At 34.1% G+C, this 16,247-nt stretch overlaps 2 protein-coding genes and 1 long non-coding RNA gene across 3 annotated transcripts in view; all 3 read left to right on the forward strand.

Moving 5' to 3' along the window:
- The first annotated feature begins 694 nt into the window (after positions 1–694).
- Positions 695–2,626, forward strand: LOC111378414 (fasciclin-like arabinogalactan protein 4). The gene has a single exon (XM_023001608.1). The coding sequence runs from the start codon at positions 938–940 to the stop codon at positions 2,183–2,185; it is 1,248 nt and encodes a 415-aa protein (XP_022857376.1). The 5' UTR covers positions 695–937; the 3' UTR covers positions 2,186–2,626.
- Positions 2,627–9,434: 6,808 nt separating this feature from the next.
- On the forward strand, positions 9,435–13,306 carry LOC111378415 (probable protein phosphatase 2C 4). Its single transcript, XM_023001609.1, has 4 exons — positions 9,435–11,336; positions 11,433–11,546; positions 12,529–12,793; positions 12,895–13,306. The coding sequence occupies exons 1-4, from the start codon at positions 9,672–9,674 to the stop codon at positions 13,008–13,010; spliced, it is 2,160 nt and encodes a 719-aa protein (XP_022857377.1). The 5' UTR covers positions 9,435–9,671; the 3' UTR covers positions 13,011–13,306.
- Positions 13,307–15,271: 1,965 nt separating this feature from the next.
- The window catches only part of LOC111378416, a 2,974-nt gene continuing 1,998 nt past the window's right edge, over positions 15,272–16,247 (forward strand). The window contains exons 1-2 of the long non-coding RNA XR_002699857.1: positions 15,272–15,492; positions 15,848–16,003. This is a non-coding gene — a long non-coding RNA (uncharacterized LOC111378416). The remainder of the gene's footprint in view (positions 15,493–15,847; positions 16,004–16,247) is intronic.

A 16,247-nucleotide genomic window follows, 5' to 3' on the forward strand; every position in this document is an offset into this window, starting at 1 on the left:
AATGGGGTAAAATAATAATTTGTATTATATATAAAATAAATTAAAAAAACCAAAAATAAAAGTTTTTTAATTAAAAAACCCTTTTTAAAATATAAATTTTTATTATATTTTATTTTCTAAGTAACATTTTTTTAAAATAAGTTTTTATTTTATTTTAAAAACTTTTATTTTCAAATAAATTCTTATTTTATTTAACATTTTTGAGGAATTTTTTTAAATAACTTTTTTATTTTTTTTTATTTTTCTAAGTAAAGTTTTTTTTTAATAAAATTTTATTTTATTTTATTTTTTAAGTAACTTTTTCTTTTAGAATAAGTTTTTATTTTATTATGTAACTGTAAATACAATAAGTTTTGATTTAATTTTATTTTTAATATAATTTTCATTTTATTTTTTAAAATTTATTTATATATATAAGCAAAGTTACTGTTTTACCCTTTTAAATTAGTAAAAATAGTGAAAAGAAGTTGATTGACCATAGTGAAATGTTATATAAAATTGAGTGGTGATGATAAAATAAAGTATAAAGTTGGGTGATCATGATGATACTAAATATAAATGATTAACCTCAACTTAAATTAAAACGTGAATTGTAAAGTGAAATTATCAAAATGCACATAAAAGATTACAAAATGAGACATGAAATCCCATCTAGACAATCATATAATCAAGTAACTAGTTGCATCTTCATTTGCTTCAAGTTGAAGCCTTCTCAACTCAAGCAATTTTCCTGTGCTGCCCCTATCAGATTTCTCAAACGCCAAATGAAACAAACATAAAAATACACAAGCTGAGTGAGCGGTTCTAGAATATCCATTCTATATAATAATAAATAATTCTCCCATTAGCACATCGCCATCCCCACCCCCACCCCCACGTCTTCAACTTGTACACTTTCTTTACTCATCCCAGCTCACTGCACTCCACAGAAGCAGAAATGGCCATCTCAATCACCATTCCCAGTTATACCCTTTTCTATCTGCTCATCTTTTCTTCTTGCCACCTCCCCGTTTTCTCCGTTAATGTCGTCGATTTGTTAACCTCGTACCCCGATCTCTCGGACTTCACGAACCTCTTGACAACAACCGCCGTCGCCGCCGATCTGGCCCAACGCACCTCCGTCACGCTCCTGACGGTGCCCAACGCGTTCTTGCATAGTTCCTCCCCCGATCTCACAGCGGGGCACCACCCTTCTAGTAACCTCGCCGACGTCATTCGATACCATGTCCTCCTTGAGTACCTGTCTTTGTCCGACCTCCGCCACATGCCGCCAACTGGGAAACTCGTCACCACACTGTTTCAGACAACCGGTCGTGCAGCGTCTAACTCCGGCACTGTCAATATCACGTTTAGCCCTTCTTCAAACGCCGTTACTATCTACTCTTCCACATCTAATGCTACTCTCCTTGCCCTAATTAGAACTCTTCCTTATAATATCTCGATTTTCTCCATTAATTCGCTTCTAGTCCCTTACAATGTCGATCTAATGGCTTCTGAAACTCGCCCGCCTTTGGGGCTCAATATTACGAAAACGCTAATTGATGGGCACCAATTCAATGTTGCGGCATCGATGCTCCAAGCATCTGGGGTTGTTTCTGAATTTGAAGCCGACGAGAGTGGTGCCGGAATCACACTTTTCGTACCCACTGATGATGCATTTGCCGATCTGCCTTCATCGGTGAAGCTACAGTCTCTACCGGCGGACAAAAAAGCAGTGGTTTTGAGATTCCACGTCTTGAATTGTTACTACCCATTAGGTTCTTTGGAGTCGATAGTGAATCCGGTTCAACCCACATTGGCGACGGAGCAAATTGGGGCTTCGAGTTTCACATTAAATATCAGTCGGGTTAACGGGTCGGTGGGCATTGATACCGGGATAGTGCAGGCGTCCGTGACGCAAACGGTTTTTGATCAGAAGCCGGTGGCGATTTTTGGGGTTTCCGAAGTTTTGTTGCCGAGAGAATTTTTTGGGAAGAATCCAATTGAAGTGAACAAACCAGTAACCGGGGGCGCTCAGCCACCGGATATTGCACTCTCACCCGTGGCCGGAATGTACAGTCCAGGAGGTCGTGATTCATCACCGGCTGGAATGGAAATAATATCAGCAGCTGAGAAAGTACGATTGCAAAGATTATTGCTGGGTTTGTGGTGTATATGGCTGAATTATCTATATCAAAGGCGCTGAGATTTAATTATTTTTGGAAAATCGAATTGGAGTGGGATAATTCATCAGTATCACGAGGTGATTTATTCTTAAATTGCCAATAATTCTAGATCCCAATTTCATTTGTATTATTATTTTTGTATCATTTTCTTGAATATGCATTTTTCAATTGTTATTGTAAAGCACTTGAAATTTTTTATTATGTAATATATTACCAAATCCAGTAGTGAAGTGACTGAAAAAAAATCTTGGATTATTTGTGTACGTTTTTATTGAAAAACAAGATTGCAGAGAAAGCTGAAATCTTGATATCTTGTATTAAATCGGAAAATTTGCAGACTTTTTGGCTCAAAAAAAATGCCAAATTAAAGTGTAGACATGCTTTCCTTTCTTGCATCATTGCTCCTTCTGTTTCAACAGTTGCTGCCTTTTATCATATGTCTGCCACCGAATATTTGTGTCTTTTGTTGTTTCTTCGTATTTTCTTGTTCTCTGAATTTGATTAAGTGCTTAGAATTATGAAGGGTAAAATTCTAGTTCATATTGTCGATGATGATGCCAAAAATTGTACCTATGATTTTCCGAGATTGAGGGGCCGAGAACGAGCACGAACAGGGCTTTCCAATACCTGAAACAAAGACAACGAGGTGTGTGCTCGTCGCCCCAAGAATTGTGCACATCAGTCCAGATTAAAAATTGTGCTAGTTTTTGGTCCTTGTATTATGAGGCCCATCATGGAAAGAATTGAGATGGGCTTTTAAATTCAATCCGGGCCTTCTTTTCAACCCGTATAGTACTAGTAACTCTTTTGTGTTGGTTTTAATTAATTATTTATATTAATTGGGATAATAATATTAATCTGTCTATTATTAAATGCTCTAATCTATACGAAAAGTGAGTCATAGGTAAGACTTCAAAAGGAAATTGTTCTGTCGTATTTACCCTCGAAACTTATGGTTATGAAATAAAGTTGTGGTTTAGAAATTAAATAATTATTCAGGAATGAAATATTATTTTACGGCCCTTCTAGAAAGAAAATAAAACCACTCAAAAAATGTGTTGGCGTGTGTAATAATAGTTGGTGGTTTTAAAAATGTATTGAAGTAACAATTAAGAAATGTGTTAAATGTTTAGTAGGGCGACAATCAATGAGAATGACAAATTTCGACTCTTTTCTAGAAAAATCTGAGGTTGATAATTCCTTTTTATCCTTGATTTCAATAACACTTAGAATAATTTTAATGGCACAGATTTTTACACATCATTCGATGTTAATCTTAATGTATACATGGAATGTACAACTAGCATTTTTCTCGAGAAAAAGAGGGAGCAAACAATGAACCATCTCTTGATCGGCAATTTAAGATAACGATGTATGCATCATAATTTAAGAGTGGGGATATATTGTTACTACAATTTTTATTTGATACACCACATTTTAATTGCAATTAAACTCTTCAATTTTTGTTCATTGAAGATTGTATTTTCTTAATTTTTTCGCTAAACTTTTATTTTCAACCTTCAATTAATTAGTACGTCTTGTTTTTGATGATGATTTGTATATAAAAAAAATAAATTTGTTTTCATGCTTTGAAATGAGGGATTTTTTTTAAATTTTTTTTGCATTATTTGTATATTTATTTTTGAAAATATGATGAAAAACAAGTTATTTTACGTTTTTTCAACATTCTTTTGAACACAAAACTATTATCAATTCTAATTAGGGCTTTGAAATGAGGGCTTGGCCCCCGTTTGTTTCTCATTTTTGGAAGAATAAAAATGAAAAATATAGTTGTTACGAGCTCCACACAAGAGATGGAAATTCAAATTTAGTGGATTGATGTGATGGATAACGGTCATATTTTTCATTTTAATGAAACAATAATGGGAACCAAACAGGGACCTATGTTAATTCATGAAAGTTTGAGGATGAGAATGACATGAAAAAATGTTATGGTCATAAGTATTGTAATGAACAAAGATTAAGAATCTTACGTACAATTAAAATGTGAGGGAAAATATAAAAATTATGGTGTTAATATAATTATCTTAATTAGAATCCTATGATGAGAACCAAACCTCACCCACGAGGAATAGAGGCATGCCTAGTCTTTCATGTCTATCTCCATTTTAAAAAATAAGAAATAAAAATAAAATTCTATAGTGACTCGACAACTCGCGATACACATTAGCAATCAATTCAGGGTCTTAATATCAACCTTTGACAACTTATAGGTGTGATCAACTTTGACAACATCATATCAACACGAAAAATAATAAGAGTACTATTTGTACGTAGAAGTTGAAATTTATTGTTCACCAAGTGAAGTTATCTTAATTTTTGTTTGAACACTAATTTATAAAAAAAACTTCCTATTCCATAAGTATTTTTAGAGGAAGTTATATTGGATAAATTTCCTCTAAAACTACTTACAACTATCATAAGTATTTTCATAAAATTAGTCAAATTGATTCAAAAGCAATTTTTGTATCTCGAAAACTCTTTTTAACTGTTCAAAAGTCATGTCAAACATGCCATAATCTCTACGACCTCACAATCAAAATTGAAGGCCCATTCAAAATTCAAAATGGGCTCTGTGATCCAGTTCTACTATAATTCTTTTTGCAAGAATGAGTAACTACTTGGTACTTTCCAAGAAGTTTCCTCTAAATTAAAGAGAGAAATGGGTCAATTAGCTGTGTTCCTATTTTCAAACAAAAATTAGTTGAACTCTTGTTATGACACCTTAGTCAACATTGATGTCGAATTCTTAATATTTCGAAAGTGATATTATAATTTAACAACTAGTACTACGCGTTAACTGATATTTTTTTATTATTTATTTCTACTTGTTTAAACTATGTAAACTCTATTTTATATATTTTTTTTTATTCTTGTACATTTTTGTATCAACTTCTTTTTAAACAAATTGCAACATACCATCTAACTAAATTTTTGCGAGCAATAATTCTGCTCAAACAATTGTATCTAATAAATATATCAACTACAAAGATAATTTTTGTATGTTTAATTGAATAAAGCAATAAATAATAAACCTTTCACATATCAGTTCCATCTTCTTCTTCTTCTTCTTCTTCCTTTTTTTTTTTTTCGAATTTCTTTACACTGAAACGTGACATAATTTTACTCTAAGAAGGGTAAAAGGACTGTTGCTAACTCTGTCTCTATTTGATTGAATGAATGTGGGGGCAATTAACTATGCATATCAGTCATTATAATGTCAAAAATTTCAACTTGTCAATTTTGCATGCACAGAACATTTTTAGGCTCTCTACTTTTGTCCTGTCATACTTTGACATTTCCAAATTTTGGTGGCACAGTATTCTACTAATGAATTAGAATTCATCTTCTCTTTCTTCACTGGTATAGATAAGATTCATTAAGAGTTCATTATCAGGACCATGTTTAATCGATCTGGTAATTTATTCGACCTTCTCAATAATCCTCCGTATGAACCAAATGCCATATTGCATCTCGACCGCATCAAGTTAAAACTTATCTATCCTCTTTGTGCTCTATCAAGATCCAAAATCTTGCCCCCCGAGGCACAGTTCAACTGGTGGATCAATCAACATTGACTTGTTTCTAGCGGTAAGGTGGAGAGTTCTATTCCTGGTGGAAACTTGCGGCAAAAAATTTGGTATGGAGCAATCACTGTGGAGGAGGGTCTCTTGTGCGCATAAGTGTACAGTCAATGGGGGGAACCTGTGATCCAGTTGAGGCATAACCCGCGATTTACCCCCTCCAAAGTTCTAGGGGCATGGATCTTGGAAATCCAGAATTTAGTCTGGTGTAAGTTGGGATACCTGGATATAAAAAAAAAAAAAAAAAAACCAAAATCTTCCAAAGTGTTAAGGGATATCATCTTAAGTGGACACAACTGTCTTCAGAGCCAACCATGAATATTTTAACGGTTGTTGTCTAACTTTGGGACCGTCAACTTGGCTACAAGGGGAGATTAGTATTCTGTCATTTCATACAAAGAATTTAATTTTTTGCTTAGATAGTTTAAAAAGGGGGGAAATAAATTTTGGTCAACAAATGAATTGTGAAGAAGGTGGCTTATGAGGGCCTCCACTCACAATATTTAATGATGATACTTCTTTGAATTTTAAAGTATGATATAATTATTAAAGTGGACAATGAACTTTTAATTATTTTCTAATTAAATATAATAAAACTAGGTTCTCTTAGTCACGCATTTCAAATATTTCTTTTTTAATAAATTCTCGTTCACATTCAATATAATATTGTCATTAAACAGTGATTATTTTTCTCATGCTTAACCCAAAAAAGAAAAAAAGATAATATTTTATTTTTCAACAAATATGAATGAATTTAAATACCTTAAAACGCGTATCCATTATTTATCCAGTATATTTTTAAATAATATTTGTTGATTTGAAATGAAATCTTGTTTGACTTTTTAATCAACTTACAATTTTTCTTTATAAGCAATCTCTTGTTTTAAACTAAGCATCCACTACAAAGATCATTGAAATACTATTGATTGAGGAAAAAATTGAATGAATTGATAAAAAAATAGCTTGGAAGACCATCAGTTTGACAAGAAAAATAATTATAATTGAATATTTGTTTTGAATACATTTTGAAAATCTTTGGTTGGAAGATGAAAATGTACCCCATTCTAGAAGCTAAATGAGGCTCAAGGTCAAAGCCAAGTATGCCCCGGCACTGATGATGGTAAATCCTAGCACTACGAGATATATAGAAACTCTATGTGAAATGTAAAAAAAAAAAAAGAAAAAGAAAAAAAAAAAGAATTGAGTGAAAAAAATCTCGACAATTATCAATGATAAACTAAATATTATCTTCATTTCATCAAAATTCTTCACCGTTCATTTTGTGTGTCAATAATAGACATTGCTTCCGACCGAATGAAAATATCTATCCTTTAAGACGTGATAAAATTCTATGCTAAATAGTAGATAGAAACATATCAAAAATCACCGAAGAATAAAAAAGATTAATTTTACCGAAAGCTATCCAGATGTTAGTCCAATTTCAAATTCTATTCCTTTATATTTTACACTCAATTGAAATGTATAATATTATGATTAAAAGAAAAGAAATGCCTCAAGCAATTGTGAAGAATTTAAATTCTTTCCCAAACCTTAAAGAAAACAAACTTGTTGTTACTTGATTAGTTGTTTAATTGGACTTAGTAAAAACAGAAATAGTAAGCGGCTCTTTTTCAAATCGAAGTTAGTAAAAGTCACTGAACAAATTCATTGAAAGTGGCTGACTCAAAAGAAATTAAAGAATGTCACACTCAAATACTAATGTGGACTAACCTTTGCCACAGTAATTTGTGCGTTAAATTTCAAAGGCCACTTCCATATTGGGACCCACTAGACATTCTCTCTTTTTTAGTGCAAAAACTTTTTATGGTGAAATTATCAAATTACTTTATTTTATCATATTTCAAAGCTCAATTATCTAATTTGTACTTGCACATTTTCATTGTCATATAAAATGAAAACAATTCGTCAATTTTGTGAAGAATCGTTAACTGTGGTTTTGTATGATTGCATTTTTCAAATTTGGTCGTAGAATCAAGTTAGAAATAAAAAAAAAAAAAAATTATTATAGTATAGGTCTCCAATCTATTAAATCTCCCCACTAATCGATGGGGTCGGGACGGGGATAATGATATCGAGATCGTCTTGAACATGAATTAGGGATGGAGAATAGGATTCTAGTTCAAACCTATTTCGTTACCGTTCCTATTTGAACACATCTAGAAGGTGTTGGAAGTCAAACCAAAGGTGGCACGTCAAGTAAAATCACGAATGTGGAGAACCAAACGAGTGAGCGAGGAACAACGAGAAAGGCAAATTATTAGGAAAGGGAGCGTATCCTTGTGTGGGGGAACTAACATCTTAAATTTTATTTCTCAAAACTCAATTTCCTTAATATTAGTCAACATTATAAAGTCAAAATAAATCTTATACATTATGAGAAATATGTGATTAGCAATTGTGAATGATTGTTTCATTTGACAAATTTATAGTTAATGGTATAAAAAGGAATAGTAAGAAGAATAGTTGTGAGTATATCAAAATATAAAGATAAATAAACAAGTAATAGTTATGAACATAAAATTAAATGTATAAATAAAAATAAGTGAAAAGACATATACAGAGAAGTAGATACAGATACATAAACGTACATCCTAGCCACCTAAAATACTAAAGAAGCAATAAATGTATTATATTTAGTAGAGTTTCAACAACTCCACCTCACAAAATTAAATATAGAGCTAATACCAATAATTTATTTCTGAAATTTGCCTAGCAAGTTGACAAAATGTATGGTTTTCAGCTTTGGAAATTTCATTGTGTTTTGTGCCACGTTTCATTTAAAAATAATATATATACCCCTTTTTCTTTTATTAAAAATTAAATTGTACTCTCTTTATTCTGCATTGACTTTTACCTTCTTATCTTTTCCACTGTGCATTGTATTCAATTATTTCTACCCGTGATTTACATTCCACGTTAATAAAATGCCAATCCGAAGTTTGTTAACATCAAGACTCCAAAAGTCTTCACATTCAGAAGTGTGTTATACAATTCAAAATTTGGATAAAACATATTTTTCAAGTACAGTTATGCTATGTATACATTCGAGATTGACAATTAAACACATGGAAGGAGGCTCACGCTGAATAAAAAATTGTGGATCCCCCTCTGTGAGTACATTGTCAATCGGGGTTGTCAACTCCGATTGTATAAGAAGAGTAATTCTTTCAACTATTACGAATCCAGAAAATTGCTAGATTAATTCTTTAACTTGTATAAAAATAAATAAATTATTATTTACTCATTTCATAGAACTCAAAACTTAGAGTTATTTAAATTTTAATTTAAACATTCCCAATTGCATTTAGTCCCGATTCCATTTATTGTGGGTAAAACATTTATTTCCCCTTTTAATAAATCTATTCATTAGGGAAAAGTAATAGTAAGTCAACAAATTCCTAAAAAATAAATTAGTAAAAGTGGGACGTTGCCGTTGCCATTGGTGAAAACTGGAAAAGTCCAATAAATATAAACTTCCTTTTAGCCACAACACCTTGCTTTTACGATTAGTTTCATTAAACCCCCCCAAAATCCAACCTTAGCCTCCTCGCTGTCACAGTCTGAAAATCAAAAAACAAATAAAATTCTATTTTTTAAATACAAACAATTCCCAACAAGCATCCACCCCGCGACCCCATCTCTCTTTATTACCTCAATCAACACTACCACACCAAAGTCAACGCTTATTTCTCTCTCTAAAAACTTCACCTTTTCTCTCTCTCTCTCGACTTGCGATGATCAACGAGTGTTAGATAAATAGCATTCTTCTTCTTCTCCTTCTTCTTTTTTTCCACATTCTCAAAAGACTCATTTTTCAGTAATGAAATGAAGTGTTGAATATATTCAAGAATCGTTTTTTCCCCTTTGCCCGGTTGATTTAATGGGTAACGGAGTAGGGAAACTGAACGTGTGTTTCACCGGAGTTGTAAACGCCGATGGAGGCCGGCGGCGGGGGAAGGACATGGCGACGATGATATCTGATCCATTAGATGATCTGGGACACTCTTTTTGCTACGTCCGGCCCGAATTGACAAGGCTGTCTTCGTCTAAGGTGCATACGGAATACGAGGAAGCGTCTACGACGACGTTTAGGTCAATCTCCGGCGCCGCCGTTAGCGCCAACACATCAACGCCACTCTCTACTGCGTTTGTCGACCACTATTCATATAATAGTATTGACCGTGCCTCTGCCTTTGAGAGTTCTACCTCATTTGCTTCAATCCCTCTGCAAATCATCCCGAGAAATTCTGGCGCCCACTCCGGTCCGTTGTTCAATAATACGGGCTTGATTCCGAACTCGGGCCCTATGGAGCGTGGCTTCATGTCTGGCCCAATTGAGAGGGGATTCTTATCGGGCCCTCTCGATCCTGGGATCCTCTCGGGACCTCTTGAAAGGGGCAGCTCCGATCAGTTCCAGAGAAGCTATTCCCATGGCGGTTTTGCGTTTCGACGCAGATCGAGAAAAGGCTCGCTGATTCGGGCCCTCAGAAGAGCTTTATCAAAGAGCATCACCAGAGGTCAAAACTCCATTGTTGCCCCGATTAAAGGCGTTGTTTCGATGAAGGAAAATGATTGGATGGTGGGTTCAGAGAAGCAAAATGAGCTAACAATCAGTAGTAGTGTGAATTTCAGCAGTGAGTGTAGCTTGGATAATGATGATTCATTGGAGAATCAGAATCTTCAGTGGGCTCAAGGAAAAGCCGGGGAGGATCGAGTTCATGTGGTGATCTCTGAGGAGCATGAATGGGTTTTTGTAGGGATTTATGATGGATTCAATGGCCCTGATGCACCTGATTATTTGTTATCCAATTTGTATTCAGCTGTTCATAAAGAGCTCAAAGGTTTGTTATGGGATGACAATAATAAGACTGACAATTCATTGGTTTCTAATTCATATGCTGTGACTGAGAATGGAAACTTGGAAGCTGGTGATTTGAGTTCAACTAAGAGTTCCGATGTGGAAGTTTTACGGGATAGGACTAAGGATGGTTGTTCGAGATGTGTAGAGCAAGAAAATTATCCTAGCGAAAATAGGGATTTGTGGTATAGGAAAAAACAGGGGAGGAATTTGAAGAGTAAGTATAAAGGAGCAGCGAAGAAATGGGAGGAGAATCAGAGGAGGTGGAGATGTGAATGGGACAGGGAAAGATTAGAGCTTGATAGGAGATTAAAAGAGCAGTTTGGATCAGGAGCGGCTAATCATGTGGATGTGCTAAAAGCCCTTTCGCAAGCATTGAAGAAAACGGAGGATGCATATTTGGATCTTGCAGATAAGATGGTCATGGAGAATCCCGAGCTTTCGTTAATGGGTTCTTGTGTTCTTGTGATGTTGATGAAGGGAGAGGACGTTTATGTGATGAATGTGGGTGATAGTCGAGCAATTCTGGCTCAGAAGAAAGAACCAGATATTTGGAGCCAGGATTTGGAGAGAATCAATGAAGAAACATTACATGATCTCGAGTCGTTTGATGGTGATATGTCAAATGCTTTACCCAGCTTAACTTCTTTTCAACTCACCATGGATCATAGCACCGCCGTGGACGAGGTGAAAAGAAAAAATCTAGATTAAGTTCGTTCGTACATCTGATTTAATTTTATTATGTTTTAGTTTTTAATTGATTGTATAATACTCTATTTCCAGGAAGTTCAAAGAATTCGAAGTGAACACTCGGATGATGCTTCTGCTGTGATTAATGACCGTGTAAAAGGTTCTTTGAAGGTCACTCGAGCTTTTGGTGCCGGTTTTCTCAAGCAGGTATGTCCTGCTATAGGATTTTTGCAGTCAAGTTCTTGCAGTAGACAATGTAGATAAAACATAGATAAAAGTTAAATGTTTTTGATTCCGTTTGTTTGAGAAAAGTAGATTCCTCAATCGGCCACGATAAGTTCTTTCAAGTAAACATCAAAAGTAAGACGAATGATACTTTGTGCAAACCAAGTTTATGCTTACCCTTTCTGAGGTAGAGAAAAGTTGCTTTATTTTCTTTCCATATCTGGGATGGTTGATGACATCCTACCGACTATATTTACCTGAAACTATTTTGCATTTCACTATCACGCGTCGTATAACTTATTCTGCCATTGATTCTAGTGGAAAGTAAGACTTGTCTTGTGGGACTCCATTCCTGGGCCAGAGAGAAAAAGGATATCTTTAGTTTCAAAAAAAAAGAAATTGTCACTTGGCTTGTAGGAAATCTTTTGAGATGATACAATTGGATTGGCAATTTCTAATTGGCTCGTTCGATAAGTGGATTAGACATTACTTTTCCTCTAGACTAAACACTTTCGAAAATAAATAAATAAATAAATAAATAAATTCAAAATAGGCCCAAAAGCAGTTTCAAAAACCACTTTTAGCTTTTTGAAAGTCATGCCAAATCGGCCCGTAATAAGTGGCGGATCTAGGAATCCGAGTGAGATAGGGTGTATGTAGGTGAGCAAGCAGAACCGCTCAATATGTGGAAAAAAACTCTGTTGAGACAATATAGGTGGCCGCCATATCTTCTCGGTTGCTGGCTCTGTCCTTGCCTGTAATACTGCTTATCTCATATGAATAGTATGTTGAACCTCCTCAAGAGTCATGAATAGTTAACACTTTTTCCATTGTCAAACTAGCGCACCAATTGTTCGGTATTCTGCTTTAATTGTATTTCTTTAGGAGAATCTTTGGTGCCAACTATTTCCATCAGAATGCGCTTTCGAAATTTCTTGTGCTCTTATTACTCGTGTTTTTGCAGCCAAAATGGAACGATGCACTTCTAGAGATGTTCAGAATTAACTATATAGGAACTTCTCCTTATATCAACTGTCTACCATCACTCTACCATCACCGATTAGGGCCAAGAGACAGGTTCTTGATATTGTCATCGGACGGACTCTATCAATACTTCACAAACGAAGAGGCTGTATCAGAAGTTGAACTATTTCTCTCTTGGTCACCAGAAGGAGATCCTGCACAACATTTGGTTGAGGAATTGTTGTTCCGTGCAGCAAAAAAAGCTAGTAAGTTTTAATGTCAGTTAGATTATATTGTTGTTTCATTGTACATGTCTAACTGATGCGGGAAAACTAAGATATCATGTTTGTGAATGTTTGATTTTCAGGCATGAATTTTCAAGAACTGCTTGAAATACCACAAGGGGATCGACGTCGCTACCATGACGACGTTTCAATAATCGTTATTTCTTTGGAGGGAAGAATCTGGAGATCATGTGTATAATTACGAAAATATAATAATAAACAGATTATGATTCAAAAAATCTGTCAACTACCCATTTTTGATGTTCTTTTCCTAATCACCTATAGTAACATGACAACAGTTAAGTTCTTAGATTAAGTGAAAACTTAATTGTGAATTGTACTAGGTGATGAGGATTGTAAAGGTGAAAAACTGCTCATCGGTTATAATCTGCCATAGAAAAATTGTAAGTTTTCCTAATAATTGACATCCTATGGAAGAAATTTCGCTCTGCAACTTCATTTTCAGTAATTTTACTGCTTACATTTCAGCTTTTATAGGAATTGTGTCTAAATCTTGAACTATGTATCGTAGTTTTAGTGCTTGAATGATGATCATCAGCGTATGCTTTGCTCGTTTTATGATTGCTAAATAGTAGGCTTAATCTCGGAATTTTTTGTCGGGCTATGTTGTCGTTTTTCGTGCAGAAACTAGGAATTGCACTGGGTCTGTAATATTCACTTTTTCTAACTGCTAACCAATTGAGAAAATGAGAAGTAAATGCAATGTAGGTGGGAAGGTTGGGTATCAGAAATCCGAAAATCCCGTCATTCTGACATTACTTTTCCACCAACAATTCAGATATATTAAGCTAAATTTATTTCGTTTGGCTATACATCGAGTAATAGAATTCAGAATGCCATTAATGGCTTCTCTAAAATTCCACCAAGTCAAGGGAAAATTCATTACTATTCATTTTAGATATTTTCTAATGGAGCCTTTCTTTTTCTTTTTTTTTTTTTTTTGAACGGTAGATCAAAGTGTAAAATTTGGAGTAGTTATATTTTGAACACAAAACAAGGGAAAATTACTATTAAGAATCCTTAGTCTTCCGGAATAGATCAAGTCCTCAGCTTTCAATTTATTATCAACTGGTTCCCCAAGATTTTGACTTTGATACAATTGGGTTCTCAATAGACAGTTGTGTTCTCAATCTTTCATTCACGTTAGGGCTTGGCAAAATGTCCAAACCGAATCGTACCGTGCGAATTTTTTTAAGTTAAATACTTGAACGGGTATCTGAATTAAAAACTGACGGATTCGATTTGGTTATCGATTCTAGACCCAGAACCGAATCTTTCTAAAATTTTTAATTTTTTTATATTGGATAAATCAAATTATTTTAATTTTTTCTAAATAAATTAGCTAATTTTTTAAATTAATGCTCCAACTCTCAAGTCCATGCCTAGCTAGCCCAACACAACCAAATTTCTAAATCCAATTTTTTATTTTAATTTTGGCCCAATTATTAGTTCAATATTAACAATTAGCCCAACTGCCAAGATGGCCAAGACTGGCCTTGTAGACTTGTATTTAATATAATAGTCTTTGTCTCTTTGACCTAAATCACATAACCGGCTAGCAAATCCAGAGAAATTCAAAAAGTGAAAACCTTCAACTACAAGCCGCCGACTCAAACTTTTCCTGTTGAACTGCCAATTGAGAAAATGAGAAGTAAATGCAATGTAGGTGGGAAGGTTGGGTATCAGAAATCCGAAAATCCCGTCATTCTGACATTACTTTTCCACCAACAATTCAGATATATTAAGCTAAATTTATTTCGTTTGGCTATACATCGAGTAATAGAATTCAGAATGCCATTAATGGCTTCTCTAAAATTCCACCAAGTCAAGGGAAAATTCATTACTATTCATTTTAGATATTTTCTAATGGAGCCTTTCTTTTTCTTTTTTTTTTTTTTTTTAAAGGTAGAAATCTTTTTCTTTTTTTTTTTTTTTTGAACGGTAGATCAAAGTGTAAAATTTGGAGTAGTTATATTTTGAACACAAAACAAGGGAAAATTACTATTAAGAATCCTTAGTCTTCCGGAATAGATCAAGTCCTCAGCTTTCAATTTATTATCAACTGGTTCCCCAAGATTTTGACTTTGATACAATTGGGTTCTCAATAGACAGTTGTGTTCTCAATCTTTCATTCACGTTAGGGCTTGGCAAAATGTCCAAACCGAATCGTACCGTGCGAATTTTTTTAAGTTAAATATCTGAACGAGTATCTGAATTAAAAACTGACGGATTCGATTTGGTTATCGATTCTAGACCCAGAACCGAATCTTTCTAAAATTTTTAATTTTTTTATATTGGATAAATCAAATTATTTTAATTTTTTCTAAATAAATTAGCTAATTTTTTAAATTAATGCTCCAACTCTCAAGTCCATGCCTAGCTAGCCCAACACAACCAAATTTTTAAATCCAATTTTTTATTTTAATTTTGGCCCAATTATTAGTTCAATATTAACAATTAAGCCCAACTGCCAAGATGGCCAAGACTGGCCTTGTAGACTTGTATTTAATATAATAGTCTTTGTCTCTTTGACCTAAATCACATAACCGGCTAGCAAATCCAGAGAAATTCAAAAAGTGAAAACCTTCAACTACAAGCCGCCGACTCAAACTTTTCCTGTTGAACTGCCATCGAAGCCGCCGACGCCAAATTTGAACGAGGTAGGTTGTAAGCTTTCCTAATGAAATATGTCTTTGATTTCCCTATGGTGGACTATTGCGCAACATCTATTTTTATTTTATTTTAGTGGACTGTCATTTGTCATTGCTGGTTTGCAGTTGCTAGTCATAGTTTAAGTAGAAACTGTGGCCATTGTGTTTTTATTTTCACTTTCTTTAGCTGCTGTATTTGGGTATTTATGATTCTATGATTTGTTTACACATAGATATCAAGATGATCAGTCCAGAGGGCTCAAATCTTGCACAAAGTTACCTTATATATCTTGATGAAATTCTGTTTTCATTTTATGTTACCCTGTATATCTTGATAAAATTATGTTCCATATTGTTTGTGCAGAATTTAATCAAGTTGCTAGTTAAAGTGATACCAATTTTGAATGCTCAAATGGAAGACCAAAAACAGCCTAAAGAAAGATCAGAAATATGGAATTGTTTCACTAAGATACTTGGTGGAGAAAGAGCAAAATGTAGTTATTGTGGGAGAACATTTAAGGTTGTTTCTACTTCTGCAACTTCTACCATGTGGAAGCATCTAAAAGCTCGTTATATTTATAAGAACACTACAGTTAATGAAAAACAAGCAATATTGACTCGAGAAAACAATGATGGTGGTATTATGGCTATGGTGTTTGATAAAGAAAAGTGTAGAAAAGGATGATGAATTGTCTTTTTCCTTTGTGGAAGATGCGGGTTTTAAGGAATTTGTGCAGCAACTTTGTCCTAGATTTGAGGTTCCT

This window comes from Olea europaea, unplaced genomic scaffold (genome assembly GCF_002742605.1).
Source record: "Olea europaea var. sylvestris unplaced genomic scaffold, O_europaea_v1 scaffold1814, whole genome shotgun sequence".
Classification (NCBI taxonomy): Eukaryota; Viridiplantae; Streptophyta; class Magnoliopsida; order Lamiales; family Oleaceae; genus Olea; species Olea europaea.

What these genes read in the sequence shown, in the direction of transcription:
- LOC111378414 (XM_023001608.1), top strand. Translation starts at nt 938, where the DNA reads ATGGCCATCTCAATCACCATTCCCAGTTATACCCTTTTCTATCTGCTC.
- LOC111378415 (XM_023001609.1), top strand. Translation starts at nt 9,672, where the DNA reads ATGGGTAACGGAGTAGGGAAACTGAACGTGTGTTTCACCGGAGTTGTA. An exon ending in ATAGCACCGCCGTGGACGAG is followed by an intron (nt 11,337 to 11,432) that starts GTGAAAAGAAAA and finishes CTCTATTTCCAG; the next exon opens with GAAGTTCAAAGAATTCGAAG. An exon ending in GTGCCGGTTTTCTCAAGCAG is followed by an intron (nt 11,547 to 12,528) that starts GTATGTCCTGCT and finishes GTGTTTTTGCAG; the next exon opens with CCAAAATGGAACGATGCACT.